Below are 27,938 nucleotides of genomic sequence, written 5' to 3'. Positions count from 1 at the left end.
GATATAAATTATATATCTAATGATATTTAATATAGTTTTAGATACTAAGTCAATACAACTAATAGAAATTAACATAAACGCCAAAAGCGTTCAAGGGAAAATCATCAAGTTGGTTGGGATAGTGCGTAGACAGGATTATCAGTTGGCTCATTAAATGTGTGTGCTAGCAGAGCAAGCTAATAGCGTGTCACCTGGCCGCCATAGCGGTCCTGTGCCGGGCGACTACCTCCATACATTCCACCAGCTCCGCTGTTGCCTTGGTAGCCACTGGAGCGTTCGTTGTAGCTGCGATCAAAACGGCTCTGTGTCTGCATTGGACGCCAGTTGTCATCGATGGTGGCCGATTTTTGCCACGAATTGTTGCCATGCATGTTTGATGACATTCCATTGTTGCTGTAAGATTTCAATGGGCCTCCGCCACCTCCCAAATGAGCGCTGCCACTGCCGCCACTGGATGGTGCCCATATGTTAACGTTGTTCGAGTTGCTGCCATAACCACTGGTTGCTCCACTGCTGGTTGAGTTATCATAACGTTTGTTGCTACTAAAAATGAAAAAAGTCCCGTTTATAATGTCTTCAATTTAGGAAAGTTCATTTATTCATTTACTCACTGGGACATGTCGTCGACGCCGCCACGTCTGTAGTTAGAGGTGTTGCTGCGGTCGGCATCGTTGTAGCGACCACTCCCACCACCGGTTCCTCCACTTGTGTTGTTCTTGTGACCATATGAGGCGGTAACGTTGCTAGTGTTGTTCTTGTGCACATATGAGCCGGCGCCGCCGCCCGTGTTGCTCTTGTGAACATAAGAACTGCTCGAACCACCGGTGCTTACACCACCTGATGAGACCGGCAAGTGGCGAACCTCAACGTCGCGCTTGTAATCATCACGCTTGCTGGTGGTGGACGACGAGTAATCATGCTTGGAGCTTGTGCCATAATCATTGCCAGAGCGCTTACTGGGCACCGCAGCGTATTCATCGATAGCACCACGCTTGGTACCAGTGGAGCTGCCGTATTCGCTACGTTTGTTTGAGGAATATTCAATTCGCTTGGAGCTCGAATAGTCATCAAGTCCACGCTTGGAGGTCGACGAGGTGCCATAATCATCATGCTTCTTGTCATAAGTACTAGTGCTGCCAAAAACAAATTCGGATTAATGCCAATCTACAATGGGAATCTTTGAAACGTACTTGCGTGAGCTAACCAAAGATGTGTCAAAACGTGGCGGTGGTGGAGCATCAAAGACCGCGGAGCGCTTGCGGTCGGAGACATCGGTGTAGCGATCATCAGAGCGCTTGCTTAGCGAACGCTTAACGGGATCATCGCGTGATTCCATAATCCTGGAGTGCCAAGTGGGGAAAGATGAAAAGAGTAAAGTATAATATATTAGCAATATTTCAAAGGAATGCAGGTCAGATCGTCACATAAATGTAAATAGAGTTTAGACTAGGATGCAGTTCGTTTGCAGTTGCATAAACATACATGAATGCAAAAGCATTTGCCTAGACTGCCCGGCAGTTTTGTTGAGGTTGAAGAAACAACGTGGCTGCTGCAACTTAACACACTTAGCTTAATTTACAAGGCCAAATGCCCTTTGAGAATATGTAAAAATAAATATGGTGTTTGTTGTTTTCTTTTTTTTTTTTTTTTTTATATAGCATTGTGTGTGCAACGCTGTTACGTTTATCATACTTCATCTGTTGACGCTTCAATTCAAGGCGCTCCAGCTCGATTTTCTCACGCTCCAGCTTCTGACGCTCCCGCTCCATACGCAGCAGCTCAGCCTTCTCGCGCTCAAGGCGCTCCCGCTCGATAGCCAGCTTGCGTCTTTCTTCGGCCAGGCGCTCCTCTTCAATGCGCTGGCGTTCACGTGCTTCGCGACGACGTCGCTCCTCCTCGCGAAGCTCACGCTCGCGTTCACGCAAGCGCTGGCGTTCCCGCTCCTCACGAATCTTCTGATAGGACAGCATTTCGCGTTGGCGTCGCTCACGCTCACGCTCACGCTGACGTTGCTGGATCTCACGGTCATCTCGAGGTTGGCGTGCCGAACGACGCTCGTGGGACTCATCACGGTGCTGAGACTTGTGACCCGTTCCAGAGCGGTGATCACGCTCGTGGCGCCTATCACTGCCCGTTGTCGACTTATCCTTGTCATCACGTGATGGCTTGCCGTTGCGGTCCTTGTCCTTGCCGTCGCGCTTGTTGCTAGATTCCCCACCCACGCTCTTGCCATCCCCATTGGCGTCGCCACCCTTCTTGTCATCGCCCCCGTTTCCCTTGCCGCCTGACTTCTTATCATCATCCTTCTTCTTCGAGTCATTGCTGGACTTGCTGTTCGTCTTGTTATTACCCTTATTGCCAACGTCTTTGGATGAGCTTGCGCTGCCGCCGATTTCATTCTTGGTGCGTTCCACTGATATAATTCGACCGTGCAGCTCCGTACGATGCAGATTATCAATGCAGCGCGAGGCATCTCCGGACGAAGACATGGTTACGTAGCCGTAACAGCGTGTGCCAGGAGTGCGAGTGTTGGTGACCACCTTTGCTCCAATCACCTTGCCGAACTTCGAGAAAATGGCCTTCAAGTCGCTGGCGCGTGTTAAAGTAGACAAACCGGATACCCAGAGATTGCGTGACAGCAAAGCCTGCTTGCCAGCAGCACTGGACGAGGCACCAGCTGCGCCTGCACCTCCCGCCGATCCCGACTTGCTGTTGGCAGCGGCACCCGATGATGCCGATGCTGCACCTGCTGCTGTTGTCGATGTTTTCTCTGCAAGTTCCATGTAAATAATAACAATATTGGAAGAGAGTTATGGTCAGAGCTGTGAGTGGCTGGAAAACTGTTTTGGTATTTGGTATTGTTTTTTTTATCATTGATCGTTAAGGGAAGCACTTTAAACGTACACTTTGTAGCTGCTGCTGTTTGCTGTTGTATTGTAAATTATTGTCATAACGAACCTGAATCTGACTCTACATTATAAGTATATCGTGAGAAACTGCGCACTACGAAAGCTAAGAGAGTGTGAATTTGATTGGGTTGCTGCTCATGATTCCACTGTCGCTGCTCTGTCGCTCTCAAAGAAGGATGCCATGCAGAAGGGCTGCCAAAGTCATCATGCTGTCGTAGCCATCGTGAACGTGAAGAGCTTGCCAGTTGCCGGGTATGATACGTGCTCCTCAGATCGACGCCACTCGTTGGCTCATCGTTTAAGAAGCTGCTGTAGGTCCATTGGCAAAGGCATTCACCGTCAACGTGTTATAGATGGTATGCTGGGAAAATCAGTCCACCTTACAGGTCGATTAAAAAGCGCCGTGCAGGACTCGCCAAGTAAATTGAAGAACATCGACGAATTTGCCAAATTTACAGTCGTTTAATATGTGAAATATCTCTTCTCCGGAGGAATTCACCTGCTGCTTCTCTTCGAAGTATTTGCGTAGGGATACTATACTGCATGCAATCAACCCAAATACAATCAAATCGATGGAGTGCTGCAAATCTAGAAGAGCCTTCAGAAGCCTCGCATCCAGCATGGTCAAATGTTCGTCACGGCGATTTCTCTGTGTTACGTCTTACGTGATCTGTGTACTGATCAGATGGGATTCCTCCAAGTTGAATTGCTGTGCAGTCAGTTACGTCCATTCCACTCCCAACCAAATTCACACTCTCTTACACACTGTCTTACAAGTGTGCCGCATATGGTGTTTTTTATCGCAAGCTTTTTTTTACTTAGTTCATGCGTGGCCTAACCAACTTATATGTATAACCTTTCAAGCACACTGATCTTCCTGACGCAAAAGTAACATAAATTACCTTTATCGTCTTTCTGGTTCGACGATTTGGAAACCGATTTTGGGTCGCTATGTGGTCCAAAATATATATTGAAAGTAAAGTGAAAAGAAATTTAAAGCGAGATTAGTAACTAGAATTGTGATAAATTATAGACATGATTTAAGCTAAGCCGGCAGTTTGTATAAACCAACCTAGAATCCTTTTTATCAGTGGATTTGTCATCCTTCTTCTTTGAACGAGCGCTCTCATCATCCTTGTGAATCTTTTTATCACCGTCTTTAGCAGCTGCACCCAATTTATCAGTTTTATTTGCCGGTTTTACTGAAAATCGTCATCAGTTAAATTCTTTGATCAATAAATCTCACAAGATAGTCCCCTATATTATTAAAATTAAATCTATCCTATTTGGCTTATGATGCAATTTGAATAATGATAATTATTTTTGTAGTTCAGCCCACGATTGCGAGAAATGTGTTCAGACACTACAAGATCTGAAAAGCGGCATTGACACACTTAAAACCTAATTTAGCCAGTTTAGTATAGACGCAGTGCTCATGACATGTGTATATAGTATAGTTATGATACGTGTACATGCATTTAACATTCGGGCAGACGAAGTAGTTGTGCTTACCCGATTTAATAGACTTATCGTCAGGGGCCTGAAACGATCAAATTCATTTAGAAGGCGGCCAATATTGATATGTTTATAAAAATTACCTCATCGTGTAAAAGTTTCTGTTCTTCCTCACCAATTGTCAAATTAATGGACTCGTCATTATCCATGTTTACAGTGTCGCCTGTATTCTCCTCCTGCATCTCCTCGTCGCCTGCAGGCTCACCATCGCCCTCTTCGGCGGCTTCTCCTTCATTTGCATCTTCAGTGCCATTCTTTGACTCATCGAAAGTCTCTGCCCCCTCTTCTTCGTCGTCATCTAATATAACGCATACATCGTCGACATCGCCAACTTGGTCTATTTCGTGACCGTCCTCGTCGGCATGATGAGCACTATCTTCCCCATCCCCATTTCCATCGAATTCATTACCCTCTACCTGGGGTTCCTCCTCGGTATCAACTGGCTCCTCCTTGATTATAACCTGGCTTGTGGATTCATTCATTGGTACCGGTGTGGGCTTCTTTGGCTTAGCAGTCGCTTCAATCAAATGTGTGTTTGGGTCGACGCCCTCCTCTTTTAGTGCCTACAATTTTACACACTGTTGTAGTGAGACCAATTACTTTTTTGAAAGTCTACCGCGTACGTACCCTTTCAAGACGTTCGATTAGCACTGCCTTTGGACCCACAGTTTCCAGCTTGCGCTTTTCAAGCTCATCTTTTAAATCGCAGACTCGCAACTCGCTAATTTTCTTGCCGATCTCGGGCATTTTAATTAATTCTTATGCACAAATATAACACAATAACCGGTATGTATGAAAAATTCTCTTAAAGTAGAAATAATTTTAGAAAATTTTCTCGACTATACAATGTGCTGGTCAGTATGCCAACTGAGAATCTTTCACAATTTTTCCTATAATCAAAATGGCGACATAAGAAAAATCTACCAGGAATCAAATATCGATAGGCGAGGGCTACTCAACTTTTGTTAGATAGTCAGGGATAGTTCGATTTTTTAGCGTCCGTTCATTTTTTAGCGTCCGTTCATTTATGGTATATAATATTTATTGAATTAATTTTATAAGTTGAATATTTGTTAAAAAAATAAAATATATTTATATATTAACTTAATGAAAGGCTTTCGAAGCAGCTAATTTTAAAATAATATTCATTATATGGTGCATGATTATAGTACAATAAACTAATTAATATAGAAGCTCACTAATATAAATTAAACCATTTTTAAATACAAAGTTAAAGTATAATTCTATTTTTAAAGAACATTTAATACATTTAAATTAATTTTGGATTTATAAATGATTTATGGCGGTGAAATTCGAATTATAGTGTATTCTTATTATTTATACATTTTTTTTTATTGCTGTGTACGGTCACATTGTTTCAGTAAAGCACTTTCCTCCCGCTTGTTTCTGTAAATAATTGTGGATTTTTGCATAGTCCTACTATGTCGGTGGTTATTGAGACCACACTGGGAGACTTAACAGTTGACCTCTTCACGGACGAGCGACCAGTTGCCTGCCTCAACTTTATTAAACTCTGCCAGCTAAAGTACTACAACTACAACCTGTTTCATACTGTGCAGCAAGGCTTCATAGCTCAAACCGGCGATCCCAGTGGTGTTGGAAATGGCGGCTCTTCCGTTTGGGGCGTTGTGGAAGGAATGCAGAAGCGTTTTTTCGAGGCCGAATACATACCGAAAATACACCACTCAAGTGCGGGCATGCTCTCGTTGGTCAGTGCCGGCAAAAATCTAGTCGGCTCACAGTTCTTTTTCACACTCGGTGAAAATCTAACTTCGTTGGATGGCAATCATTGCGTTATAGGTGAAGTTGTAGAGGGCCATGAAGTACTGCGAAAGTTGAATGATGCCATTGTGGACGACAATTTTCGACCCTATCAGGATATTCGCATAACGCATACTGTCGTTCTCGAAGATCCATTTCCAAATCCTCGTGGCTTTCAAGTGCCTAGCCGTTCTCCATCTCCCAGTGCCGAAAGACTCCAAAATGGACGCATCGCGGCCGACGAGGACATTGATGAAACCAACGGCAAAACCATGGAAGAGATGCAAGAGATGTTGGCAGAGCGTGAGGCTAAAGCTCGTGCTACAATTCTGGAAATTGTGGGTGACCTGCCAGATGCCGAGATGGCGCCACCAGAAAACGTGCTCTTTGTGTGCAAACTCAATCCCGTAACTACGGACGACGATTTGGAAATAATTTTTAGCCGCTTTGGCGTTGTAAAAGGTTGCGAAGTGATACGAGACCGCAAGACAGGTGACTCCTTGCAGTATGCCTTTGTAGAGTTTGAGGATCAGAAGTCATGCGAGGCGGCCTATTTTAAAATGGACAATGTTCTTATTGACGATCGCCGCATACACGTGGACTTCTCTCAGTCTGTGTCTAAGGTGACGTGGCGGGGGAAGGGACGAGGCGTCGTTGGTGATGGTAGCCAATTGGACTTTAACAACTTGAGGGAAAGCAATGGCAAGAAACACGAGAGCAAACCGAGAAAGAGGGGACAAGAAGATCGGCGAGGACAAGGAGATCGACGTATCGATAGAAAACGAAACGACGAACAAAACAGAGAAATAACCTCGGAAGAACGGAGAAAGGCTCGTGAACAACGACATAGGGAGCAAAGGGAACGCGAAGATCGTGGCCGACGCAATAATACACAACGTTCAAGATCAAGGGAAACCAATATTCGGCATAACGAACGATACGAAAGACGACGATCTAGGTCGAATGACCGAAACGTAGATCGCAGAAGGCCCACATCGCCTTACAGAGGCTCGCGATACTCGCCAGAGCGCAGACGTAGAGAAAGCCAACGTGATAGAAGTGAGGACAGGCATCACAGGTAAGTAAATTAAAATGATATGGAAATGTTTTAGTAACATCTATCTAAAGGCCTTCATTTAGAACCCAAGCGAACTCACAAAGCGAGCGACGGCAAGCGGAAAGAAAGTATAAGGAAAAGGAATCAGAAAATGTCTCAAAAGATCGGAAACGTGCAGCTGTGGAAGAGGAGAGAGCATCTAAGAAAAGATCAAAGCGAGCAAAATCCAGTAGCTCGGAGTCGAGCGACTCCTCTGAAGACAGTGAGTCATCTTCAACTGATAGCTCCGACGAAAGCTCCTCGGATGAGCGTAGCAAACGCAAAAAACAAAGCAAGTCTAAGCAGAAAAAGAGCAAAACAAAGAGGAAACACAAGTCGAAGAAGAAACATAAGAAATAATGACTGACTTTTTGCTAAAAGAAATACATATAATTTTAGTTAGTCTAGTTTGCCAATAATCACAAAGCTTATTTTCATTTATTGCGCGCGTCTATCTCGGCCTGTAGCGCTGCCATGGCTGCTCCACCTCCACAGCAGCCTGTAGATTTATCGCCTCGCCGTTTGCGCGGTGCCTCAATGACAACATCGGGATTGAAAGGCACATTGTCCAGGCGTGTTGTCTCTGGCGTAATGCGAAGCTCTGGAAGAATTGTGGCCTTGAGTGAATGGGAATCTATTTATGTAATATTTACTTACCGAAGACGTTGTCTTCCTTCTGTTTAGCCTGTATTACATTCGTGCGCAGCTCGTAGTCTACTTCCTCAGCTAATTTAATCATCTACAATTATAAAACACGATATAGATCAAGTTTTAAATGATTCTAAAATGCGGATATCACCTTTTTAATTTCCTCTTCATTGGTTTCGTTGCGGTTCTGCTGAAAGGATTCATTTATTTTGTTCCGCCCAGCCACTAAGGCCCTGTCATCCCCATGAAACACATACTGCCTCGTGCGATGGAGCTTTTTAAACGCACTTAGCACCTGTGGGTATCATAAAAGTAAATATTATATTCATCAATCAAATAAAAAAAATCAGAAACTTACCTGGCGCTTCAACGGCTGGGACATTTTTTTACGTCATTAATAGACAATCAGCTGGTATTTAAGTGTGATAGGCAACCCTAAAGCACTGCAGAGCTGCAAGTTGTTAATTTATCGAATGTGTCTATCGTAAATTCGGTCGATAGTCTTTTGTTTTTGACATCTCCAGTTCAGTTGAAAGAATTTTTTACGTTGTATGGTTGTGTACGACGGTCGTTTCGGCGCGAAGGAATAGTGGGCATAGCTAAAATGCTGTACAGCTAAAAAGTCAAAATTATTTTTATTTAAAAATTGTATAAAACGGCAATGAAAGCAAACACGAATTTAACCAATACGCAATTACAACAAGTATCTATATATCTATCCGGACTGCGGTCGCGTGCGTACGCGGGAGAAAAGTGAAATTATTTACTATTGGCCATTTAATTGTGTGCGTGCCTCACTCAAGAGCCGAATAAACTATTCCAGGGCGTGGGCGGGCCTTGTAAAATCAGCACGAAACTGGCTCAAAACGACAAATTAAGCTTCTTCCTCAAGAACATGGAGGAAGAAGAGGAAGAGGTGACAGATCTGAAGCTGCAATTATTCCACAATACAGTTCGGGAGCACATTGTAAGTAGCATCAACTACTGTGACGTCACATTACATCAGTGCCACCACCAACTCCACCCCTAACGGGATGCAGCTGCCTACGTTATTGTTATTGTTGCAGCTGCAACAATTATTGTTGGTACAGCAGCGTACACGTCGCGAATCACAGTTACAGTCGAACAAACACTTGCATGTGTGTGAGTGTGCGAAAGTGTGTGTCTGTGTTTCGTTTTGTTTATGGTTCTTATCAGCTGGGCGCTGCTCGATTTACGAGGCGAAAATATATAAAATTGTGATAGTCGCCGACATCGCTAAGTTACTATTTAAGTTGCCACTTAACTAATTTCCTGCTCGACTGTTAACTGCATGACCAACGGTTTATGAGGCGCCGTCTGTAAAAACTTAGCACCTGTAAAATGCAAAAATTAATAAAAACGGCACACGAGAAAGAGACGCGCAGCAACAAGTGAAAGTGTTTCGGTATATTAATAAACATTTTGGCTTGTAATTAAATCTATAAGCATACAGACATATGCACATACATATATGCATAAATGTTTACAAGGCGTTGCGCAAACGAAACGAATCAAAACAAATTTGAAATAATTTCGAAAAATTGTTGCACTTGCTAACAGGTTCAAGTGCGGGGCAGATGGCCGCGATTCGTGCCCAATCTATTAAGTTCAAGTGTGGCAGTTGTCTTTTGTTTAAACAATAGCAGCCACGGCGGACAATTCACAAATATTTCAGTATTTTCAGCTTGACACACTATACACAGAGAGTCAACACGAAAAGTTGATGTCTGCCAGTGCGATGTTTATGCAGCTAAAAATAAACATTTCGTTTGTTTAAATCGCACAATTGCTTAGATATACTATATATACATATGCTTATATATGTGCATGTATGTTTACTTATTATAATTAATACAATATATAGTTTTAGAATTTTATTCAAAGTTTAACAGGAAACCAGTAGCCGTTGGTTGCTGTAACTGTTCTCAGTTTACACCGCATTTATTAACGAAAATTGAATAATGTCAGGCGGTATGTGGGTCAGCAGCAATTAGAGTGCGTGTGTCGCATTCACAATGCTCTCCCCAAAAACCTGGTCAAAGCGCCCATGCAGGAACCCCTCAAAAAAGAATCGAAAATGAAACGAAAATGAACGATGTTCGGTACACATGCCGAAGCTTAAATACTCTTGCGGCGTTTCTTTATACAGATAAGTGGAAATGTCATTCGAGTGTTGTTATAAGTAGGTGTCACATCAGACATGTTGGGGTTGGTCAAGATAAGATTCTACCTATAGGGATTTTCGTAAAAATACTCTCAAACTGTCAAGTCTAAGCTATGCAAACTGAAAAGTGAACAAGTAAGAAGGCTCCAGTCGAGACTGCTCGACTAGGAGATACCCTGAACCCTCCAAGCTGATATTCTAATCATTCTGGACTTCGTTTATTCATACATACATACACATGCACTTATAAGCACGCGCTCTGCTAACAGCGCAGTAAGCAGCGACTGCGCTTGGGCTGCGCTGCAATGTGGGCAATATTATGAGAATTTATTTGTTGAATAATTTCTTTTGTAGACGTATGATCTTAATGAAACTTTCAAAGCGTAATCATATGGCTAAAATGTGTGTACATTCCAAAGCACAAGTCTCTAGTACTTGAAATGCGTTTTTGACAAATTGGGGGCGAATGGGGCGTGGTATCCAAAATCTGTAAATTACAAAATCTTTGTATCCATTGACTTTATATACAACGCAAATTTGAAGTCTCCAGGTCTAAAAGTGTTCAAATTAGGCTGAAAAAACAAAGTCGATTTTTCGATTATTCTCGATAAAAAATTTATCGGACAAGTTATCGAAAAAATAAAGCAAACTTGTACTGCCTATGGTATACACGAGTATGCATGCCAAATTTCAGCTCTCTAGCTCTTATATCTTCTGAGATCCTTTTGCTCATACGGACGGACGGACGGACGGAGGGACGGACGGACGGACGGACGGACAGACGGACAGGGCTATATCGACTCAGCTCGTCGCCCTGATCAAGAATATATATACTTTATGGGGTCTGAGATGATTCCTTCTGCCTGTTACATACTTTTCACAAAACCATTATACCCTGATTTCCCATTTTCAATGGGTTCAGGGTATAAAAATGCTATTATGTGAGAATTTCGGCCACACTGAGAAAAAATACTTAGTTTAACATTATCAATACATTAATACAATATTTTCAAACAGTACATGGAAAACAGTTGAAGTTTAAGTTGGAAATCACTAGAAATATCATCTCAAATATAAACCAATCTTCAAATTACAATCTCTAGAGTCATTATCAGAATTAGTTAACTTTAAGCTGAAGCTCTAAATCATTTAGATTGAACTGCAAATCTTTATAGTCATCATCCCAAATATAAACCAATGTTGAATGCCAAGTCAATCGGATATATGCTCAATTTGACAATGCCGCTTAAGCGGACACTTCTCTGAAATTTAAACAAGCCTTCGCAGTATCTGTCCATTATTTCTCATTGTTTGGCTGGAAAATAAATAATAGTTTATTTGGCCATTTGCAAAACATCTTTCACTTAATGGAAGCGTGCGAAACGTATTTGTGGATCCACCATTCACCGGTAAAGTTGTTGCACCACAACATCAACGGCATGGCAACAGAAACAGCAATAACAACCACAGCAGCAGCAGCAGCATGCCGCCTAGACAACATTTATGATTGTCGCTGCCTCTGGTTCATGTTGCCCCTCTTCCATTCGGAATATATGCATCGCTATTTATAGCCAAGTTTTGCGTCGTCGTTTTGGGCGTATTTTCATCTCGAGTTCATGTCAAGTCATTGACTCGGTGCGTTAACTTGGCCAATGCAACTCGCAGAACTTGTTGAGCCCATCAGCTCAAGCGGGCAACGAGCGAGTTAGAGATATTCCAGGTTATCTCAATAAATACGTGACTTTGTAGACGTATTATTATAATGTCTTATATCTAAGTATTCTAAATATTTTTCTATTTATAGATATATAATATATGAATGTAGTGCTAGCATGTGAAAAGGTTCATCTGGAATGTTGATTGAGAATTATATAATCATAGGATATATATCTGTAACTCGATACTACAGAAATTAGTTTATATAGTTTTATAATAGAGTAGTCCTATCCGAACACGTGCCAATTCAGGTATTCGATGTCATAAACTGCTTACCAACATTACCATAATTAATGTATTCATTACACCCTGAACTCATTGGAAATGGGGAATTTACGGACTAATGGGTTTTGTTAATCTAGGGCAGAAAGAGGCGTGGCAGAACACATAAAGTTCATATTTTCTAGATCAAGACGACGAGCTTAGTCGATATAACTGTGACCGTCTGAGCGCCTGTATATGAATACACAGTACGAGCTTATCATTTTATCCGATACTCTTTACATTTCTTTGTAATCAATAAAAATTTATAATAATATAAAATTGTTTCTAATTTTATTCAGATCACATAAAAGCTAGAGATTTTTGATATACTTATTATTTTCGGATTTCCTGATCGCATTTCAAATACTAGAGACATGTGCTTTAGCAAATATCTATATACATAGTTATGTCATATTCATGCTCAAGAAGCTTTATTAATAAAATTTATTTAGAACATATGGTCGTTAGCAAACAAGTTGACATAGTAAAACCCTTAGGACACTCACTAGTCAGTAAATATTTTATATTTAAAGAGTATGAGACACTCTAATGTCCTTTACAACTGATTGTAATAGAATTCCTAAAATTGACATTTCTCCCTGGCTCTTCAGCCTTTGGCTTTTTCATTAACATCTAAAGGAAATCGATAAGTGAAGTTTGTCTTTCTCTTAACCAACTTGATTAACTCAAGAGCTCCAAAGCGATGCACTGACTGCCACACAAGCTGTTGTGTAGGCTGTTGTGGAGTGTATCGCGGAGTCGTGTACGCTCGCTTATACAACAAGTGCGCTTGGGTAACAATACGTAAAGATTTCCGCAAGTGTTCTCTGGCAACTGAACACAGCTGAGCTGCGGTTTGTTCTTGTGAATTCCAAATGTGCTCGTATCGCCGTATTGAAGCATATTCATTCAGTATTCGTGCCAGACCGAGACTTGGCATTTAATAGCGCTTATCTCTGGGTTTTATTTTAAAAGCGAACTGCGGGACGTTCCACGCGTTCCAAGTTCAACAGCATTGAAATAAAAAGCGAAACGTCACATAATTCTTCATATTACATAAATACTTTTTGGTTTTTATAAATAAACGCACAGTAATATTCAATGAGAGAAGGAGAGAGAAAAAGAGACTTAATTAACAATAAATGTATTTATATAGTGCTATAAATAGCTAGAATAAACGTAATTATTCTTTCAATCAAATCAATCGATCCCAATCAACGCTGTTGGTCTCATTGAAGCATTAAATTCATTGCAAGCTGTCATACCTCACCGTTATGCATATACGACATCTATTATATATTCATGTATATGTATATATGTCTATATATATCTCATCTATTGTTTATGTTGTGGTATTCATTATATGCCAAGAATCAGGGAACGTAATTGTAGAAGGAAAGAAAAAAATAAAAACAAACAGCCATTCGAGACATTGTGTATTTATTGTTTTTTTGCTTTGTAGATATTTTGTTGGTTTTTTCTGTTTCTGTTGAGAACATGAAAAAAGTCTTTTATTAATGATACTTGCATATTTGCTCATGCTTGTACATATATTCTTTTGTGTTTGTTTTTGTTGTTTTTTTCTATTTTTTATTTTATTTTTTTGTCGTTTTTAATTTTTCACAGCGTAAAAAGCAATGACGTGTGCTCTACGCGCTAGGCGTCTGTTTTCCATTTATTCATTATTTAGTGTCGCTGGTTATCTATGTGTGTTTGAATACACTTTAGCTATTTTAAATTGGCATCTGAGTTTAGACTTTAAGGAAATTGTCGCCAAAACAAATTGATTGCTATTGCACTCAAGTGGACCAAGTTGATATGAATTGAAAGAAAATTAAAATAATAACTACTTGAAATTAACTTCAAGTGTATATAAATTATATTTATATCTATATTAGTATATATTCAAAGTTAGTTATTTTTGAAAAGTACCAATCATTGGTAACTATCTTATACACATATGTATGTGTATATATAGGCATAAGTATTTCCCCTGTGCTCCGAATTTACTTTTACTTTCATTTAATTGAGGAATATATTGCTGATATTGAAGAAACATTTTGTTTTCATTCAAAGCTTCTGCTTCTGATCGTATAAAAACAAAGCGACTGATGACATTATGAAATAGATAGATGATATTAATAAATGTAAACCCAAGTTCTATAGCATTGCTAAATATTTTACAACTCATACTACTAAACTTGGAACTTATTATATATAATACGATTGTATATGTATTGTAATAGTGAAGGTCAAGGTTACATAAGTACAACTATTATGGCTTGACAATCATTAAAAATATATATGCTACAGTTTTTAAAGTTGACTCACTGCTTACCATCTTTGATCCCAAAATTATTGTCTATATAATATTAATTTAAGCAAGTTTAGCAGCTAAATGCAGTAGTGATAGGTAATTAAAAAGCATATTCTGATAAATTTTTAATACATGATATATATTCTACATTCGCCATAATAATTGCTAAATTTATTATTATATTAACTATATTAATATTATTACAGCTATTTCATTATTCTCGTAATTAATCAAAGCTTTATCTACATAACCCTAATGCTTTATTGCCACGCTTTCATTTCATTCAATCTAATCCTTATCAATACAACTGCCGTCTTGTCGTCAGCTGCCGATAAGAAATATCTATTTTGACCTTTGATCACAATTTTGCCTCTTGTTGGATTAAATGTTTGTTTATATTGATAATTGGGTTATATACAAAAGCATTGAATGTGCCTCCACGGCTGGAATTCCTATTTGATAAATAAAAATTCTTTTATGTAAACAAATTAGAATTGATATTATTTGTTTGTAATTACTAAAATTTGAACAGTTTCAAATTAATTTTAATTTATTTGAAGTCATATAATGCTTGTGTAATACATTTCTTATTGTTTATAAGTATCCAACAATATTTTATTTTAACGATTAATTATTGTTTTTTTTTTTTTTTAATCATCGTAAACTTAAACTTATTATTTTAAATATTTTTAAAAGGCTTCTAATGCTTCTAAATAAATTCTCAATTATTTTTCAATTGTCAATCTGAATATTACAACCTTGAAATAATCATATAAGGAAGTGAGGAAATATCTTAAGTATAGATGACCTATACAATATATAAATCATTTTAATATAAACATATTATGCCTAGAAAGTGTCAAAAATAACACATAAAAAGCTAAATGCAACAATTAATTTCAATACCTGTGTTTATGGCATAATTTTCATATTCCATTATAATAGGAATCCACTATATATTTTTTAGAAGTCGTATTATATTTTTGAGAACGGTGAAATGCCTCTTGTACGATTTTGCTACCATATTTACCTTTTATTAATTATTTGACCAGTTATTGATTGCAAATTTCTCTCTCTTGCAGATATTTTTGCTGCTCATCATTTTGCTTTACTTTAGCTCCTATGTGGTTGTCTCTCGCTTCAGACGACGCGATCGCGACGATCTCTACTCAAACGACGAGGACGAAGTTCTGGTCTATCGCATAAGGTAATTTATTGTTGTCGTATAGAGGGCGGGCAGGTGGTTGAGCGTGACGTGAGACGCGTGTCAGCCACCTCCAACTCGAATAATAATGCAATCGATGCGTATTCAGCTGACGATATCCTTTGCAGCTTTTGGTTGTGCACCTTCACGTTGGCCGTGGCCGAGGGTGCGGCTATGCTGCTGCCCGTTTCCATAGCAAGCAACGAGGTGCTGCTACTGTACCCCAACAGCTACTACGTGAAGTGGTTGAACAGCTCCCTAATACAGGGTAAGTAGAGAGTGTTATAGAAACTACGAGAACTCTGTTGAATATAATATCTTTGTGTTTTCGTTGCAGGTTTGTGGAATCATGTGTTTCTCTTCTCGAATCTGTCGCTGTTCATCTTTCTGCCCTTTGTCTATTTGTTCTCCGAGTCGACGGGCTTCGTGGGCCACAAGAAGGGCATCCTAGCCCGAGTCTACGAGACGTTCATAGTTTTCGTTCTAATGGCCATCATTGTGCTCGTGCTGACCGCCGTACTGAGTGCAGTGTTTGGCATTGAAAAGTTCCAGTTCTTTTGGTTTCTAAGTAAGTAGGAGCGAGAGCTGATTGAAACGGAAACAGTTCCGCTTGATCGCCCAGCGGCCTGCACCCACCACATGTAGATGGCATCTGGATGTAAATGCATTGCTAATTTCCGCTTTTTACGCTTCACAGATTTGGGCAGTGTTCACCTGCCGTTCCTTTATTCATGTGTCTCATTTCTGGGCGTAATGCTTATGCTGAGTAAGTACAATACATTTAACTAATCTCATTATATTTTGTCATCAATCTGTCCGATGAATTTGTCGATGTACGCCAGCTGCTGGGGATTGTGCAAGCGTGCCTGATTCACACACTCCTCGAACAGTTCGGCATCGTTCTGTCGCTTGTGGGCGGTGGCCTTGTACAGCCAGGCGCGCAGATTAGACTCCTGCAGCTTGTCCAACACATATTGACAGTCATCGATGGCACGCTTGTAATTGCGGAGCCTGCGAATCAGATATAGTCAAACACTCAATTCACATTCACTTATTCAAGGGAATGACTCACCTGATGAAGCACAGGGCTCGATTGTTGTAGGTGATTGCGCTATTCTTGACGCGTTCTATTGCCTTACTGTAGTGCAAAATAGCCTTCTCAAAGTTGCCATTGCGAAATGCCTCGTTTCCATGACTGAGATTCCATTAGATAGCTTTTATTGCACATTTAATATCCAATGATTTATGTATACTTGCCTGCGCTGTAGTTCCGCCTCATATTCACGCTTGGCACGTGCCTGGGCACGCTCATTGGCATCGCGTTCCACCTCCCTCATGAAGCCCTGCTGATCCGGGGTATAGGGCGAGGTCGGCTCTGCGCTTCGCTTATTGATCACAGTGCGATCCTCGCGCACCTTCAACTTCACCTTATCCACATCGATGTGTTCAAAGTCCTCAGCCGTCTTCGCTTTGGGCGGATCATCGTCTGTTTCGGGCTCGCCCTTTAAGATCTGGTCGATCTTCTGCAGAGTCTGCTCGAAATCAGCAAAGTCATCGTGGTCCTGCTGCTGCTGCTGCTCCATTTTGTGACTGTGAATATTGAAAATTGTATTGGGAATAAAATATTTCTGCTCGTTCAGCGCTTGCCGGCAGCTGTAATTTTAGTTTGTTTATTTGTTTGCTGTCTGCTTGTTTCGACACCTTGGAAACGAACTAACGTTTTGTTATATTTCGCCCCGCTTACTACGATTTGCAGTTTGCACGCCGTACGGATTTGTGCGGCTCTTTGGCGTTGTCAACCAGGTGCTGGTGCGGCCCATGCTGCTGCGGGACGTGAACGAGGAGTTCAGCGCATTCTACATGGAGGAAGCGAGCGTAAAGCGCAAGCTCGCCAACATTGAGCTTCACAATGTGAGCATTTTGGATGCGACGAACGGGTCTCGTCTGCCCAAGACCAATGGCATCGGTCGCCCACCGAGCTATCTGCCGCAGCCACTGCTGCAACATTCTCTGGCGCATTTGTATCAGCGCAAAACGCTTGCCGGGAATGTCGACGAGCATCAGATGCTGAACGAAAGACTGAGGGAGCTGGACAGCGAGCGCAAGGAGTTGGACAAGCTGCGCAAGTCGAGCACCTTTCAGCGCACTTTCGTCTATCCGCTGGCCATGCTGCTGCTGCTCTTCTGCACGGCCGTCACAATACTCCTGGTGGTGCAGAACACATTGGAGCTGCTCATAGGCATCAAGGCGCTGCCGCTCAGCACAAGGGTAAGGATTCTATTTGCAATTTAACTTTATATAAAATTGATTATATTTCAACCTTCCTTTCAGCAATTCACTTTGGGCATTTCGTCGCTTTCAAAACTTGGACCTGTTGGCGCCGGCATGGAGGTGTGCCTAATTTTCTACCTAGGTGCCACCTCTGTGGTCGGCTTCTATAGCATGCCCTTTATGAGCAACGTGCGCCCTAAACGCCGCCAAACTTCGCTGCCGCAGCTGATGTTAAATTGCGGCTTCATGCTCGTATTATCCTCGGCGCTGCCGCTGCTAAGCAGAATCATAGGTATTGATTGAGCTCTGGGATACCTGACCTTTGTGCTTTTGCTAATGCATAATGTTTATTTCGTTTTAGGCATTACCAACTTCGATTTGCTGGGGGACTTTGGTGCCATCGAGTGGCTGGGCAACTTTCAAATTGTCCTGTTGTACAATCTCGTGTTCGGCACAACGACTGCACTCTGCCTGGCCAATAAGTTTACGGCGACGGTGCGACGCGAGCTCCGTGCACGGTTAGTGGAGAACTATGTGCTCTTTACTAACTACATGAGCTTCATCAACTGATATTTAAGACGGCGGCGCAACAAGAGCTCGCACTGGCAGCGCCAGCGCTACGCTGATCAGCTGCTCAGGCGCTTTGTTGAGTCGCCCCTGAAGAGTCTAACTAGTTTATATGCCAATTACTACGATCTGAGTCGTAAGAGTAATCGCAATAATACCACCGCTAGTCGCCAGGCAAACCAGATGGACTGTTGAGAGAGATGAGATGAGAAATGTGGAGGTGAACCTTCCAGCATGAATATAATACACTTTATACAGAACTGATATTGATATTTAAATGTGGCGCTGTTTATCGTTGTGCTTAATTGTTGTAGTTAATAGGGTCCCCAGAGGTGTACGTGCCGCATTTCAATTTTGTGTTCCCCGTTAATGCGCGTACACCCATCCACACCACACACACATACTCACACACATACCTACGATATTCACATATGTGAACATCCAACAAATTTAATTTTATATACAATCTTCGTGTACAACATAAACTGCTGTCAACAGAATAGGTTTAGGCTAAATTGTAGGCGTTTTTGAAAATTTTATTAGTCAACGTCGGTGCGTTCGCATCGACACCCCATTTCATAAATATTTATTCAGTAATTTTCGTACATGTACTAATTTAAAGCAAATTATTTTACGCTTGCGTCTCATTGTCATTTTTAATCATAAACGAATAATTTATAATAATATATATATATATACATATGTATTTTAACAATAATGTTCCTTATATGGCGTACATTGGGATGCGCCCTTCATCATTTTTATTGCATACTAAAACCAATCAAATAAAACAAAATTCATCTAAAAGTTATGTGATAAAATTTAAATAAAAATAGTTTAAAATTAAACTTCAATGGCTTTTTTCATTCCGCATTCCCAGCATTTTGCATCATTCTCTCTGAGACTCCAAATTAATTCCAAGCTTTATTTATTTTCAGTTTGACGGCTCTATTTTTACTAGCCTAACGTTCAAGGCTCGATTTCGACTGTTGGAAACTATTTAATTACTGTGATCTTAATATAAATAGAATAAATTTATTTTTAAAATGGAATTGTTTTATTTTATTTCTGTCGTTTAAATGTATATTGTTTGGCCCCTCACAAATTTTCGTTAAAGTTTGAATGTTTAAATAACTGTACTACAGGTAACAAAACCGTATCGTATTTAAGGCAAGTTGGCATGCCTACAAATTCTTGAGTAAACTGTGCAATCGATATATTCCAGGGCTGCAAAAACGTATTGCGATAGTTGCATTTCATTATATGGTGGACATCACTAATTTTTCCGGTGGCGTCGTTGTCGCATAAATTTCTTATTTTTAAATTAGAACTGCAATATTTTCATAAATATGTTGAGCCGTAAGCGTCGTGCTAGCTCAATATCAAGTCGGCAAGACGAAGATCCACTGTTGCTTGACGACTCGACGCCAGAACAGTCACCGGTTCAGCAGACACAAACGGCGCGAAAAAAACGGCGCTTAGACCCAACAGAGCTGTGCCAACAGCTGTACGACGCGATACGCAACATTAAGAAGGAAGATGGATCAATGCTGTGTGATACCTTCATAAGAGCTCCTAAACGTCGTCAGGAGCCCTCCTATTATGACGTGGTGGTAAACCCCATCGATTTGCTAAAAGTACAACAAAAACTGAAAACAGACTCTTACGACGATCTGTACGACATGATGAATGACCTGGAATTGCTGATAAGCAATGCAAAGGCATTCTATAAGCCTGACTCGCCCGAGTTTCAGGACGCAGTGGCTCTGTGGCAGCACATACAGACGCATCGACAGCGCATTATGGAAGCGAATGGCTTCGCGGAGGAGGAGCCACGTGCTAAGCGTGCGCCTCGGAATGCGCGTCGGCTGACGAGCAGCACTGAGCCAGGTGCTGGCGACACTGAAGAGGAATACAATCAGTATGAAGAGCTTTTCGCATCTATCATGACGGCTACTGATCCGATTGGCGACAGGGCTATGCATCGCATGTTCCAGCTGCTGCCGTCCAAGAAAATTTATCCGGACTACTATGATGTCATTGAGCATCCCATTGACTTACGCCTGATCGCCACCAAGATACAAATGAACGCCTACTCCTCGTTGGTGGAAATGGAGCGTGATCTGCTGCAAATGACCAAGAATGCGTGCCTCTTCAATGAGCCCGGATCGCAGATCTACAAGGACGCCAAAGCCTTGAAACGCATATTTACGCAGCGACGTTTAGAGCTGGAGATGGGCAAGGTCAAGCCAGTCCGACGCCTAAAAAGCTTGTCAAGTGCTGCTATATCAGGTATGTTGGGCAAATCAATTAATTTTGACAAATAAACTATAATATCTTCTGTATTATAGCGCTGAAAGAAGAACTGGATAGCTCTGACGATGAGGAGACCAGCAAGAAAGGCGAGGGTCCCATGTGGGCATTATTTGATCATTTATACAATGCTCCTGGCACCTCGGAGCATCCGGGAGTTACCGGCCCGCCGCTAGGTAACTCTTTGTGGAAGCTGCCAGTACGCCGCTTTCATCCGGAGTATTTTGAGCTGATCAAACGCCCAATTTCCATGAGTCAAATTCACACAAAGCTGAAGAAGGGCGACTATGCGAATATAAGTGATCTCACGGGTGACCTGTACTTGATGCTGGACAATGCCAAGAAGGCATTTCCAATCACGCACCGCACGCACAAGGATGCACTGAAAATGCAGAAAATCATGAATGCAAAGCTGGTCGAGGAGTCACTGGAGGAAACCAGCGACATGGACGAAGATGAAACTGATGAAACATTCACAACCAGCGTGCAGCCAGAGAAACGCAAACCGGGCAGACCACGCGTCAATTCAAGTTCCAGCACGGCTCACACGTCAAATAACTCAAACTCACCGAAAGCGAATCGCATTGCTATAAACGCGGCCATCAAAAAGAAAATTCTCAGCATCCAAAAATACTTGGTGGACTATACAGTGGGCAACCGACGGCCAATCGAGATGTTTATGGAGAAGCCGCCGCGCAAGGTATATCCGGATTACTATGACATAATACAGAATCCCATCGACATGAACACCATTGAGCACAATATACGGGCCGATCGCTATGCCACTGTTGAGGATGTCGTTTCTGACTATCGGCTCATGTTCTCCAATTGCCGACAGTACAACGAGGAGGGCTCCAATATATACGAGGATGCCAATACTCTAGAGCGTGCCTTGAATGAAAAGCTCAAGGAGTTTCCTGGTCTGGTTGAGGTCAAGAGACCACTTCAGAAATATAAGCTGGGAAGGAAGCCAAAGGCAGCGCTGCTAGCTGACCGCGAGCGTCTCTGGCAGTTCTATGAAACGCTGCGCGACTATCAAGAGCCGAAAGGCAAGCGGCAATTGTCGCTGATTTTTACAAAGCTGCCATCCAAGAGCGACTATCCGGAATATTATGACATCATAAAGGATCCCATGGACATGGAGCGGATTGCCCAAAAACTGAAGCAGGCTGCGTACGAAAGCGTGGACGAAATCGCCGCTGACTTCCTGCTTATGCTCGAGAATGCCTGCAAATACAATGAGCCCGACTCGCAGATCTATAAGGACGCATTGGTGTTGCAGCAGTTGACGCTGCAGCTGAAGCAGCAATTGCGCACTGAGCGCGATGCACTGCCCGATGTTCAGTTGGCTGTTCAGGAGCTGTTTTTAACTCTCTTCTCGACGGTCTACAACCATCAGGATGAGGAGGGACGCTGCTACTCGGACTCTTTGGCTGAGCTGCCCGAGTACGATGAATTGGGCGAGGGCGCAAAGGTACGCGGAATCTCTCTGGACCTGATCAAGAGGCGGCTGGACAAAGGCGCGTACAAACGTTTGGATGTTTACCAAGAGGATGTATTTGCCTGCTTGGACCGGGCGCGTAAATTGTCGCGCACTGATTCGGACGTCTTCCAGGACTCCATCGAGCTGCAAACTTATTTCATACGGAAGCGAGATGAGCTGTGCAAGGACACATTAAGTTCGCCGGCGCTCTCATTCACAGTGGACAGATTGCTTGCAGACGTGGAGGTAATGCGGCTACAAAAGCTGATGCAAGAGGAGCAGGACCAGGAGCAAGAGAAGGAGGACTTCAATGCAAGCGCCAAAGGCGAAAGCATGACAATCAACCAGCAGGTTTACTCGCCTGGTGACTACGTATACGTGCAGATGCCAGACAATAAGATTCCCAGCATTGCATGCATCGAGCGGCTGTGGACTACCCCGACCAATGAGAAGCTGATGCAGGCCTCAATCTTTCTGCGACCCCATGAGACCTATCACGTCACGACTCGTAAGTTCCTCGAGAAAGAGGTATTCAAGAGCAGCATCTCGCAGACCATATCCATGGACAAGGTGTTGGGCATGTGCTACGTCATGCATATCAGGGACTATATTAAGCTACGCCCGGATGGGTTGCCCGAAAAGGACGTGTTTGTTTGTGAGTCGCGCTACAACCTGCAGGGACGCTGCTTTAAGAAGCTCAAGAATTGGCCAACGTCGCGCGAGAGCACGAACACCTCGGTGAGATTTGTGCCACGCGAAACGCCATTGGAGCTGAAGCGTGTGATGTCCGTGTTCAAGGAACGGATCGAGAAGCACAAGGGTGAACTGGAAGAGCTTAAGATGCAGGAGGTCCTAATCGAAAAGGAGAAGCCCAATGTAATCTGTGACGCGCCACCAAATGCCCAGGACAACAGCGTCTACTATCAGCAGTACAACACCATTTGCAGCGGGGTCATCAAGACCGGGGACTACGTATATGTGGCCACGCAGAGCGGCAAGCAGTCCGTTGCCCAAGTCCAGCAAATCTGGGAGATAAATGGCAAGTCGTACTTTAAGGGACCATGGCTGCTGTCGCCCAGCGAAACAACGCCGGCTTTGGGCAAACAGTTTTACCGCCAGGAGCTGCTTCTCAGTACTGTTGAGGACATGAGTCCTGTCATCAGCATCGTGGGCCGATGCGCTGTGCTGGAGTATGCCGAGTTCATTAGCTCCCGGCCAACCGAAATCGCTGAGAGTGATGTGTACATATGCGAGTCTGTCTACGATGAGCTGAAAAAGGCTCTGCGGAATCTGGTAGTTGGCAACCTGCGCAAGTTCCAGCACAGCGCAGAGGTTACAGAGGATGAGATCTTCTACTTTAAAACGCCTATAAAACCGACGAAGGATGTTAAAACCGAGTTGAACGAGCTGGCCATGCTAGAAGACTCCATGGATGGCGACACACCGTCCCTGAGCTCGGATATAGTGGCAATATCGTCCCCAGCACCGTCGATCAACTCCACGCCGCTTACCTCTAAAGCAAAAGTCAAAACGACCAAGAAGAGCCTCACCGGCTATATTCTCTACTCCAGTGATGTGCGAAAGGGTAAGTACTGACTGGAGCTATTAGTAGTTCCTCTATATAAACAGTTTTGCTCCCATTTACAGGTATAAGTCAGAGCAATCCGGATGCCACATTTGGCGACATTTCGCGCTTGGTGGGCAACGAGTGGAAGAGTCTGCCAGCCAGCGTCAAACAAAGCTGGGAGGATCGCGCCAACAAGCTGAACGAAGAGGCCGCCATGCGTCGTGAACTTGACGATAACCAAAACTGCGGCAGTCCATTGCCTCAGCACTCTATGAGTAGCCAGGAAGCTAGTCCACCGCTGACCTACGAGTGTCAGTGGGACAAATGTGACTTTCAGTTCGAGGAAATGGCCGACTGCACCGAGCATTGCCTGTCGGATGGCACCGGGCACATAAACCGGCATCCGCAAGCGGGAGTCGAAATGGAGTACGTCTGTCTGTGGCGCAATTGTCCTCGTATTCGCAAGTCGATACAAGCGTTCCCCAATGTGCTGCGTCTCGTCAAGCATGTGCGCGAGGTGCATCTGAGCAAATGTGGCAAGCCGCTTAGCATCGCAGAACGAAGCAAGAACTTTATACCGCGCAAGCAGAAGAATCAACCGCAATTATCTTTAGCGATGCCATCCAGCAATGTCATGTCACCGCGGGCGCCGCTCAACGCGGAGATATTGCAGCAACAGCAGCACCAATTGCACCTGCAACAGCAGCAGCAGCAGCAACAACAACAACAGCAACAACAACACCAGATGCAGACCATTGTGGCGGGACCGCCTCCAGAGCCTATGTTCGTTACTGTGCCACCCCGTGCCAATCGCGTCATCCATTCCGAGGCGTATATTAAGTACATTGAGAGCCTGCAGACGGGCAGTCATTTGAGTGTCAGTGCCTGCAACAACAATTGGCGGCGATCATTAACGCACGTGCATCCCAACCAGGTGGGCAATACGAAACTGCCGGAGCACTGGCTCGGCCCCGATGTACGTGACCGAGAAAATGTGGTGCAGGCCCTGTGCCATTTACGCAATTTCATGCTGGATGACGTACTCGAAATCCGACGCAGCTGCAACTAACCTTAGTTCTCCATTAAAATCTCAGCTTACCTTTCTGTCAAAACAATACAAACAAAGAAATACTGTAAGATAACTAAACACTTGTATTTATATGCATGCATATATACTCAAATGCATTTGTTAAACTTGCATGTAAATGTCCTATGATTTCTGCAATACAATCGATATATCATTTATACATATGGTAAGAAGAAAACAAAAAAAACAATAAACAACTTGTTCTTATAACACTTACTTCATTTGTTTATGATTGTGTAAATTCGGAAAAATATCCGTTTCTGATTAGGGGTAGAAGAAGGAAGTAATGTTTTTTATATACAGAAGTATTTATGAATCGATTATAAATAGATTTTATTTTCTTATTACTATTTATATAGAACAGTTTATTTTGAATATCACAAGTGCTGAGGTTTTACATTGCTAGACCTCATATATGGCAATATATATATAATGATAATTATATATAACATAGTGACGAGGGGGAAAAGCCCATAAATTTGTAATTAGTTTAAAATCTAAACTAATATCTGCTGAGTAGGTCAAATTATATTTTGTATGTGTGTGTACATGCCCTAACAATTGAGCCGATCATTTTAAACCGAGTCGAGACAAATTTATAATTTGCATCTTAGAACTCGAAAAAATTAAATTGAAAATTTGCTTAGACCATAAATTAATTTTAAATGGAGCCCCCTTTGTTGTTCAAAACTTTAATTCTTGCTGTCTTTGATATGATCAGACTTTAGATAATTTGGATGTCTAAAGCGTCCCATTCTTGAATGATGGCATTTTATGACTTAATTAAATTTCCAAATTCCACTTAAACTGACTGTTTGAGCATTTATAAAAAAGATTGAAGTATTTCATACTTATCATTAAAGACTCTGCATATTTCTGGGAAACTGTGATCGATCAGCTTTATCCCTTGGAAATAACTCCTGCTTCAGGATCTGTTTTTCCTTTTCCGAGCCCTTCAATATTTGCTGCACACGTCTCGTGGATATAGGCAATGGCAACTTACTCCGTATTCGTCGCTTGGCCCGCTTGTTAATCAATTGTGAACGACCTGGGCGGGTCTTTGAGTAAGTTTTCCATATTTTTATATTTTCCCATAATCTTAGCAATGTTACGAATCGAGAGCACTATATCCCTGAATTCCACAATTCTGTCATGTGTTTTCTGTGAAAAAATAACATTAGAATTGCTTTATGTATTAATTGCAGTTAAAACTCATTTATTTGTATTACTTTTAATAGGTTGAACCAAAGTCGTTATTAAAAGCTCGAATGGCAAGTCGTTCGTTATTTCTATGCTCAGCTTTGTTCCTTTTTCTTATTTCCCGCTACTTAAATCGCTATTAAGCTAAGTTGGCATCTCTGGTCGACGGATTGCACAGACTGGTCACTCTAATTGCTAAATACAGCTGAGTTTGTTTATTTTGGTATTGTATTGGAAAAATTGAAATATGTCGAGTGAGGAAAAGAAAAAAAGAGGCAAAAATTTTACGGCGGAGGAGGAACAAGTGCTCATGGAACTCCTCGATGAAAGAAAGAATATATTGGAAAACAAAAAGTCAGATGCGGCTACGTGGAAGCAGAAGGAGCAGGCCTGGGAGGAAATGGCAGACACCTTTTATACCAGAACAGGCATACGCCGAGAATGGAAGGCGTTACGGGATAAGTTTATAAACATGAAACGAAGGTCCAAACTCGAACTGGGGGACGACAAGAATCACAGCCTTCGCAGCGGCACAGGAAAGTATATAGCTTTAATGGGTGAATCAACTGCAGGCTTGGGCAAACAATTCGACAGCGACTCGTGTGAGTATATATTTATTATCTAAATTGGGTAAAATTCTCTAAATATATTAATTTCTGCAATTCTCTTATAGCCAATGTGCCAAATGAGATACATTTCGAGGGGGACGATGAAATGTTTGGAAGTTCCACCGATACACACGACGTAAGCGAAGATAATTTTGGACGTGCATGATTTAAGAAATTATGCTTTTTTTAGATCCGCAATCGGATTGAACATAAAGATGTCAGAGCAAATATAAGCTCCGACTGGCCGAGCATGAATCCAAGAACACTGCGCAGCTTGGATGAGGAGAAGATTAAGCTAGTGCTGCTTCAGCAAGAATTTTATAAAAGTGAAAACCAACGCGCGCAGGAAAAACATAATCACGAAATGCTCAAAGAGAAGATAAGGCTGGACCAAGAAGTTCAAGAGGGAAAGCTACGAATCGAAATGATGGAATTGGAAATTCTTGAGAAAAGAGCCAGACTAGATTTATAATGTAAGTACACTATTTTTGATAACCCAAAACAATATATTAATGTCTACTTATATTATAGAGAGAGAGAGAATTTTACGTTTAGTAACTAAGATGGCTAAACGACTTCGGATTGCCGGAGATAGAATATCCTTGCGGATACTAAACCAGTCTTAGTGCAATCTGGTTGACCTAAATGGGTTAACTGCTATTTTTGGCTCAAAGCATCATACCTTTTATTACCAAGTTAATATTATTATTTAAATTACACTTTCGATAGCAAGACAATATAAATTTTATATGTACGACCGATCGTTTCTATAACAGTTTTTTGCTATAGAAATCTGAGTCGGCCGATTGCGACATTATAATGTACCGGTTATCAGACGTATTGGCTTAAAATTTCGTTAATCTATTCAATCTCCAATCCTTCAATTTGTTTTGTCTTAAATTATACAAAGAAAATGTAAATGTCTAGTTTATGTTTGTGCAAGAATATCAATCTTCGGCTGACCTAATGATTATATGTATAGTATGTATATTATTTTTATTCTTTTAAGCAATCACAATATTGCTTGAGTGACTCTGTATATTATATGCCTAGTGAATTAAGTCTAGTGTTAAGCCGATTAAATTTTCGAAATATTCTCATATATTAGTGATGATATAAAAGATTCGATTTGTGTTAAATATTTTTGTAGAATCCATGTAAAGCAAACAAAATCTAGTACATCTGTTAATAAAAATAAATATAATA

General features: G+C 41.8%; 7 protein-coding genes and 1 long non-coding RNA gene across 13 annotated transcripts; 4 read left to right on the top strand and 4 right to left on the bottom strand.

The window, feature by feature from the left end:
• Window positions 1–4: 4 nt before the first annotated feature.
• Window positions 5–5,324, bottom strand: LOC6572451 (SAFB-like transcription modulator). 4 transcript variants are annotated; one of them, XM_015166436.3, is made up of 9 exons: window positions 5,052–5,324; window positions 4,508–4,987; window positions 4,422–4,449; window positions 3,982–4,111; window positions 3,812–3,858; window positions 1,693–2,770; window positions 1,191–1,340; window positions 612–1,133; window positions 5–540 (listed from the first exon to the last, which is right to left on the bottom strand). In XM_015166436.3, the coding sequence occupies exons 1-9, from the start codon at window positions 5,169–5,171 to the stop codon at window positions 177–179; spliced, it is 2,919 nt and encodes a 972-aa protein (XP_015021922.1). In that variant the 5' UTR covers window positions 5,172–5,324; the 3' UTR covers window positions 5–176. The 4 variants fall into 4 exon arrangements, with proteins under 4 accessions (XP_015021922.1, XP_001998559.1, XP_015021923.1 ...); XM_001998523.4 differs by having other exon boundaries at window positions 5–543; window positions 5,052–5,323; XM_015166437.3 differs by lacking the exons at window positions 3,812–3,858; window positions 3,982–4,111 and having other exon boundaries at window positions 5–543; window positions 5,052–5,323.
• A 453-nt stretch (window positions 5,325–5,777) lies between these two features.
• Window positions 5,778–7,721, top strand: LOC6572452 (peptidyl-prolyl cis-trans isomerase sig-7). 2 transcript variants are annotated; one of them, XM_001998524.4, is made up of 2 exons: window positions 5,778–7,284; window positions 7,347–7,721. In XM_001998524.4, the coding sequence occupies exons 1-2, from the start codon at window positions 5,867–5,869 to the stop codon at window positions 7,660–7,662; spliced, it is 1,734 nt and encodes a 577-aa protein (XP_001998560.1). In that variant the 5' UTR covers window positions 5,778–5,866; the 3' UTR covers window positions 7,663–7,721. The 2 variants fall into 2 exon arrangements, with proteins under 2 accessions (XP_001998560.1, XP_015021924.1); XM_015166438.3 differs by having other exon boundaries at window positions 7,335–7,721.
• LOC6572453 (complex III assembly factor LYRM7) lies at window positions 7,671–8,419 on the bottom strand. The gene is made up of 4 exons (XM_001998525.4): window positions 8,309–8,419; window positions 8,102–8,245; window positions 7,960–8,041; window positions 7,671–7,903 (listed from the first exon to the last, which is right to left on the bottom strand). The coding sequence occupies exons 1-4, from the start codon at window positions 8,330–8,332 to the stop codon at window positions 7,737–7,739; spliced, it is 417 nt and encodes a 138-aa protein (XP_001998561.1). The 5' UTR covers window positions 8,333–8,419; the 3' UTR covers window positions 7,671–7,736.
• A 62-nt stretch (window positions 8,420–8,481) lies between these two features.
• LOC6572454 (protein Lilipod) lies at window positions 8,482–19,526 on the top strand. Its single transcript, XM_001998526.4, has 8 exons — window positions 8,482–8,917; window positions 15,515–15,639; window positions 15,765–15,904; window positions 15,974–16,204; window positions 16,334–16,402; window positions 17,393–17,904; window positions 17,968–18,199; window positions 18,269–19,526. Exons 1-8 carry the CDS (start codon window positions 8,846–8,848, stop codon window positions 18,475–18,477), a joined length of 1,590 nt encoding a protein of 529 aa, XP_001998562.1. The 5' UTR covers window positions 8,482–8,845; the 3' UTR covers window positions 18,478–19,526.
• LOC6572455 (tetratricopeptide repeat protein 12) lies at window positions 16,318–17,355 on the bottom strand. Its single transcript, XM_001998527.4, has 3 exons — window positions 16,894–17,355; window positions 16,709–16,831; window positions 16,318–16,647 (listed from the first exon to the last, which is right to left on the bottom strand). The coding sequence occupies exons 1-3, from the start codon at window positions 17,217–17,219 to the stop codon at window positions 16,431–16,433; spliced, it is 666 nt and encodes a 221-aa protein (XP_001998563.2). The 5' UTR covers window positions 17,220–17,355; the 3' UTR covers window positions 16,318–16,430.
• A 201-nt stretch (window positions 19,527–19,727) lies between the features above and the next one.
• On the top strand, window positions 19,728–25,140 carry LOC6572456 (protein polybromo-1). The gene is made up of 3 exons (XM_001998528.4): window positions 19,728–20,766; window positions 20,826–23,855; window positions 23,918–25,140. The coding sequence occupies exons 1-3, from the start codon at window positions 19,824–19,826 to the stop codon at window positions 24,904–24,906; spliced, it is 4,962 nt and encodes a 1,653-aa protein (XP_001998564.1). The 5' UTR covers window positions 19,728–19,823; the 3' UTR covers window positions 24,907–25,140.
• Window positions 25,141–26,010: 870 nt separating this feature from the next.
• LOC116804903 lies at window positions 26,011–26,230 on the bottom strand. Its single transcript, XR_004364937.2, has 2 exons — window positions 26,154–26,230; window positions 26,011–26,085 (listed from the first exon to the last, which is right to left on the bottom strand). It is a non-coding gene; the product is annotated as an uncharacterized LOC116804903 (long non-coding RNA).
• Window positions 26,231–26,353: 123 nt separating this feature from the next.
• LOC6572457 (myb/SANT-like DNA-binding domain-containing protein 4) lies at window positions 26,354–27,855 on the top strand. 2 transcript variants are annotated; one of them, XM_032733872.2, is made up of 4 exons: window positions 26,354–26,726; window positions 26,798–26,868; window positions 26,923–27,205; window positions 27,268–27,855. In XM_032733872.2, exons 1-3 carry the CDS (start codon window positions 26,372–26,374, stop codon window positions 27,202–27,204), a joined length of 708 nt encoding a protein of 235 aa, XP_032589763.1. In that variant the 5' UTR covers window positions 26,354–26,371; the 3' UTR covers window position 27,205; window positions 27,268–27,855. The 2 variants fall into 2 exon arrangements, with proteins under 2 accessions (XP_032589763.1, XP_001998565.1); XM_001998529.4 differs by having other exon boundaries at window positions 27,264–27,855.
• The last annotated feature ends 83 nt before the right edge of the window (window positions 27,856–27,938 follow it).

This window comes from Drosophila mojavensis, unplaced genomic scaffold, assembly GCF_018153725.1.
Source record: "Drosophila mojavensis isolate 15081-1352.22 unplaced genomic scaffold, ASM1815372v1 contig_19, whole genome shotgun sequence".
In the NCBI taxonomy this organism is placed as follows: Eukaryota; Metazoa; Arthropoda; class Insecta; order Diptera; family Drosophilidae; genus Drosophila; species Drosophila mojavensis.
This window is presented reverse-complemented; position numbering and strand designations above follow the sequence as displayed.

Bases quoted from the DNA above. Each gene is read 5' to 3' on its own strand.
- LOC6572454 (XM_001998526.4), top strand. From the start codon at position 8,846: ATGGAGGAAGAAGAGGAAGAGGTGACAGATCTGAAGCTGCAATTATTC. The intron at 16,403-17,392 runs GTAAGTACAATA...TACGATTTGCAG, and splicing joins GGGCGTAATGCTTATGCTGA to TTTGCACGCCGTACGGATTT. The intron at 18,200-18,268 runs GTATTGATTGAG...ATTTCGTTTTAG, and splicing joins GCTGCTAAGCAGAATCATAG to GCATTACCAACTTCGATTTG.
- LOC6572457 (XM_032733872.2), top strand. From the start codon at position 26,372: ATGTCGAGTGAGGAAAAGAAAAAAAGAGGCAAAAATTTTACGGCGGAG. The intron at 26,727-26,797 runs GTGAGTATATAT...ATTCTCTTATAG, and splicing joins ACAATTCGACAGCGACTCGT to CCAATGTGCCAAATGAGATA. The intron at 26,869-26,922 runs GTAAGCGAAGAT...TGCTTTTTTTAG, and splicing joins GTTCCACCGATACACACGAC to ATCCGCAATCGGATTGAACA.
- LOC6572453 (XM_001998525.4), bottom strand. From the start codon at position 8,332: ATGTCCCAGCCGTTGAAGCGCCAG. The intron at 8,042-8,101 runs GTGATATCCGCA...TTATAATTGTAG, and splicing joins ATGAAGAGGAAATTAAAAAG to ATGATTAAATTAGCTGAGGA. The intron at 7,904-7,959 runs GTAAGTAAATAT...CAATTCTTCCAG, and splicing joins GAAGGAAGACAACGTCTTCG to AGCTTCGCATTACGCCAGAG.
- LOC6572455 (XM_001998527.4), bottom strand. From the start codon at position 17,219: ATGGAGCAGCAGCAGCAGCAGGACCACGATGACTTTGCTGATTTCGAG. The intron at 16,832-16,893 runs GCAAGTATACAT...ATGGAATCTCAG, and splicing joins GAGGCGGAACTACAGCGCAG to TCATGGAAACGAGGCATTTC. The intron at 16,648-16,708 runs GTGAGTCATTCC...TCTGATTCGCAG, and splicing joins CGAGCCCTGTGCTTCATCAG to GCTCCGCAATTACAAGCGTG.
- LOC6572456 (XM_001998528.4), top strand. From the start codon at position 19,824: ATGTTGAGCCGTAAGCGTCGTGCTAGCTCAATATCAAGTCGGCAAGAC. The intron at 20,767-20,825 runs GTATGTTGGGCA...TCTGTATTATAG, and splicing joins GTCAAGTGCTGCTATATCAG to CGCTGAAAGAAGAACTGGAT. The intron at 23,856-23,917 runs GTAAGTACTGAC...TCCCATTTACAG, and splicing joins CTCCAGTGATGTGCGAAAGG to GTATAAGTCAGAGCAATCCG.
- LOC6572451 (XM_001998523.4), bottom strand. From the start codon at position 5,171: ATGCCCGAGATCGGCAAGAAAATTAGCGAGTTGCGAGTCTGCGATTTA. The intron at 3,859-3,981 runs GTTGGTTTATAC...TGGACCACATAG, and splicing joins ACTGATAAAAAGGATTCTAG to CGACCCAAAATCGGTTTCCA. The intron at 1,341-1,692 runs GTATGATAAACG...TTGGCACTCCAG, and splicing joins TTGAAGCGTCAACAGATGAA to GATTATGGAATCACGCGATG.
- LOC6572452 (XM_015166438.3), top strand. From the start codon at position 5,867: ATGTCGGTGGTTATTGAGACCACACTGGGAGACTTAACAGTTGACCTC. The intron at 7,285-7,334 runs GTAAGTAAATTA...ATCTATCTAAAG, and splicing joins AGTGAGGACAGGCATCACAG to GCCTTCATTTAGAACCCAAG.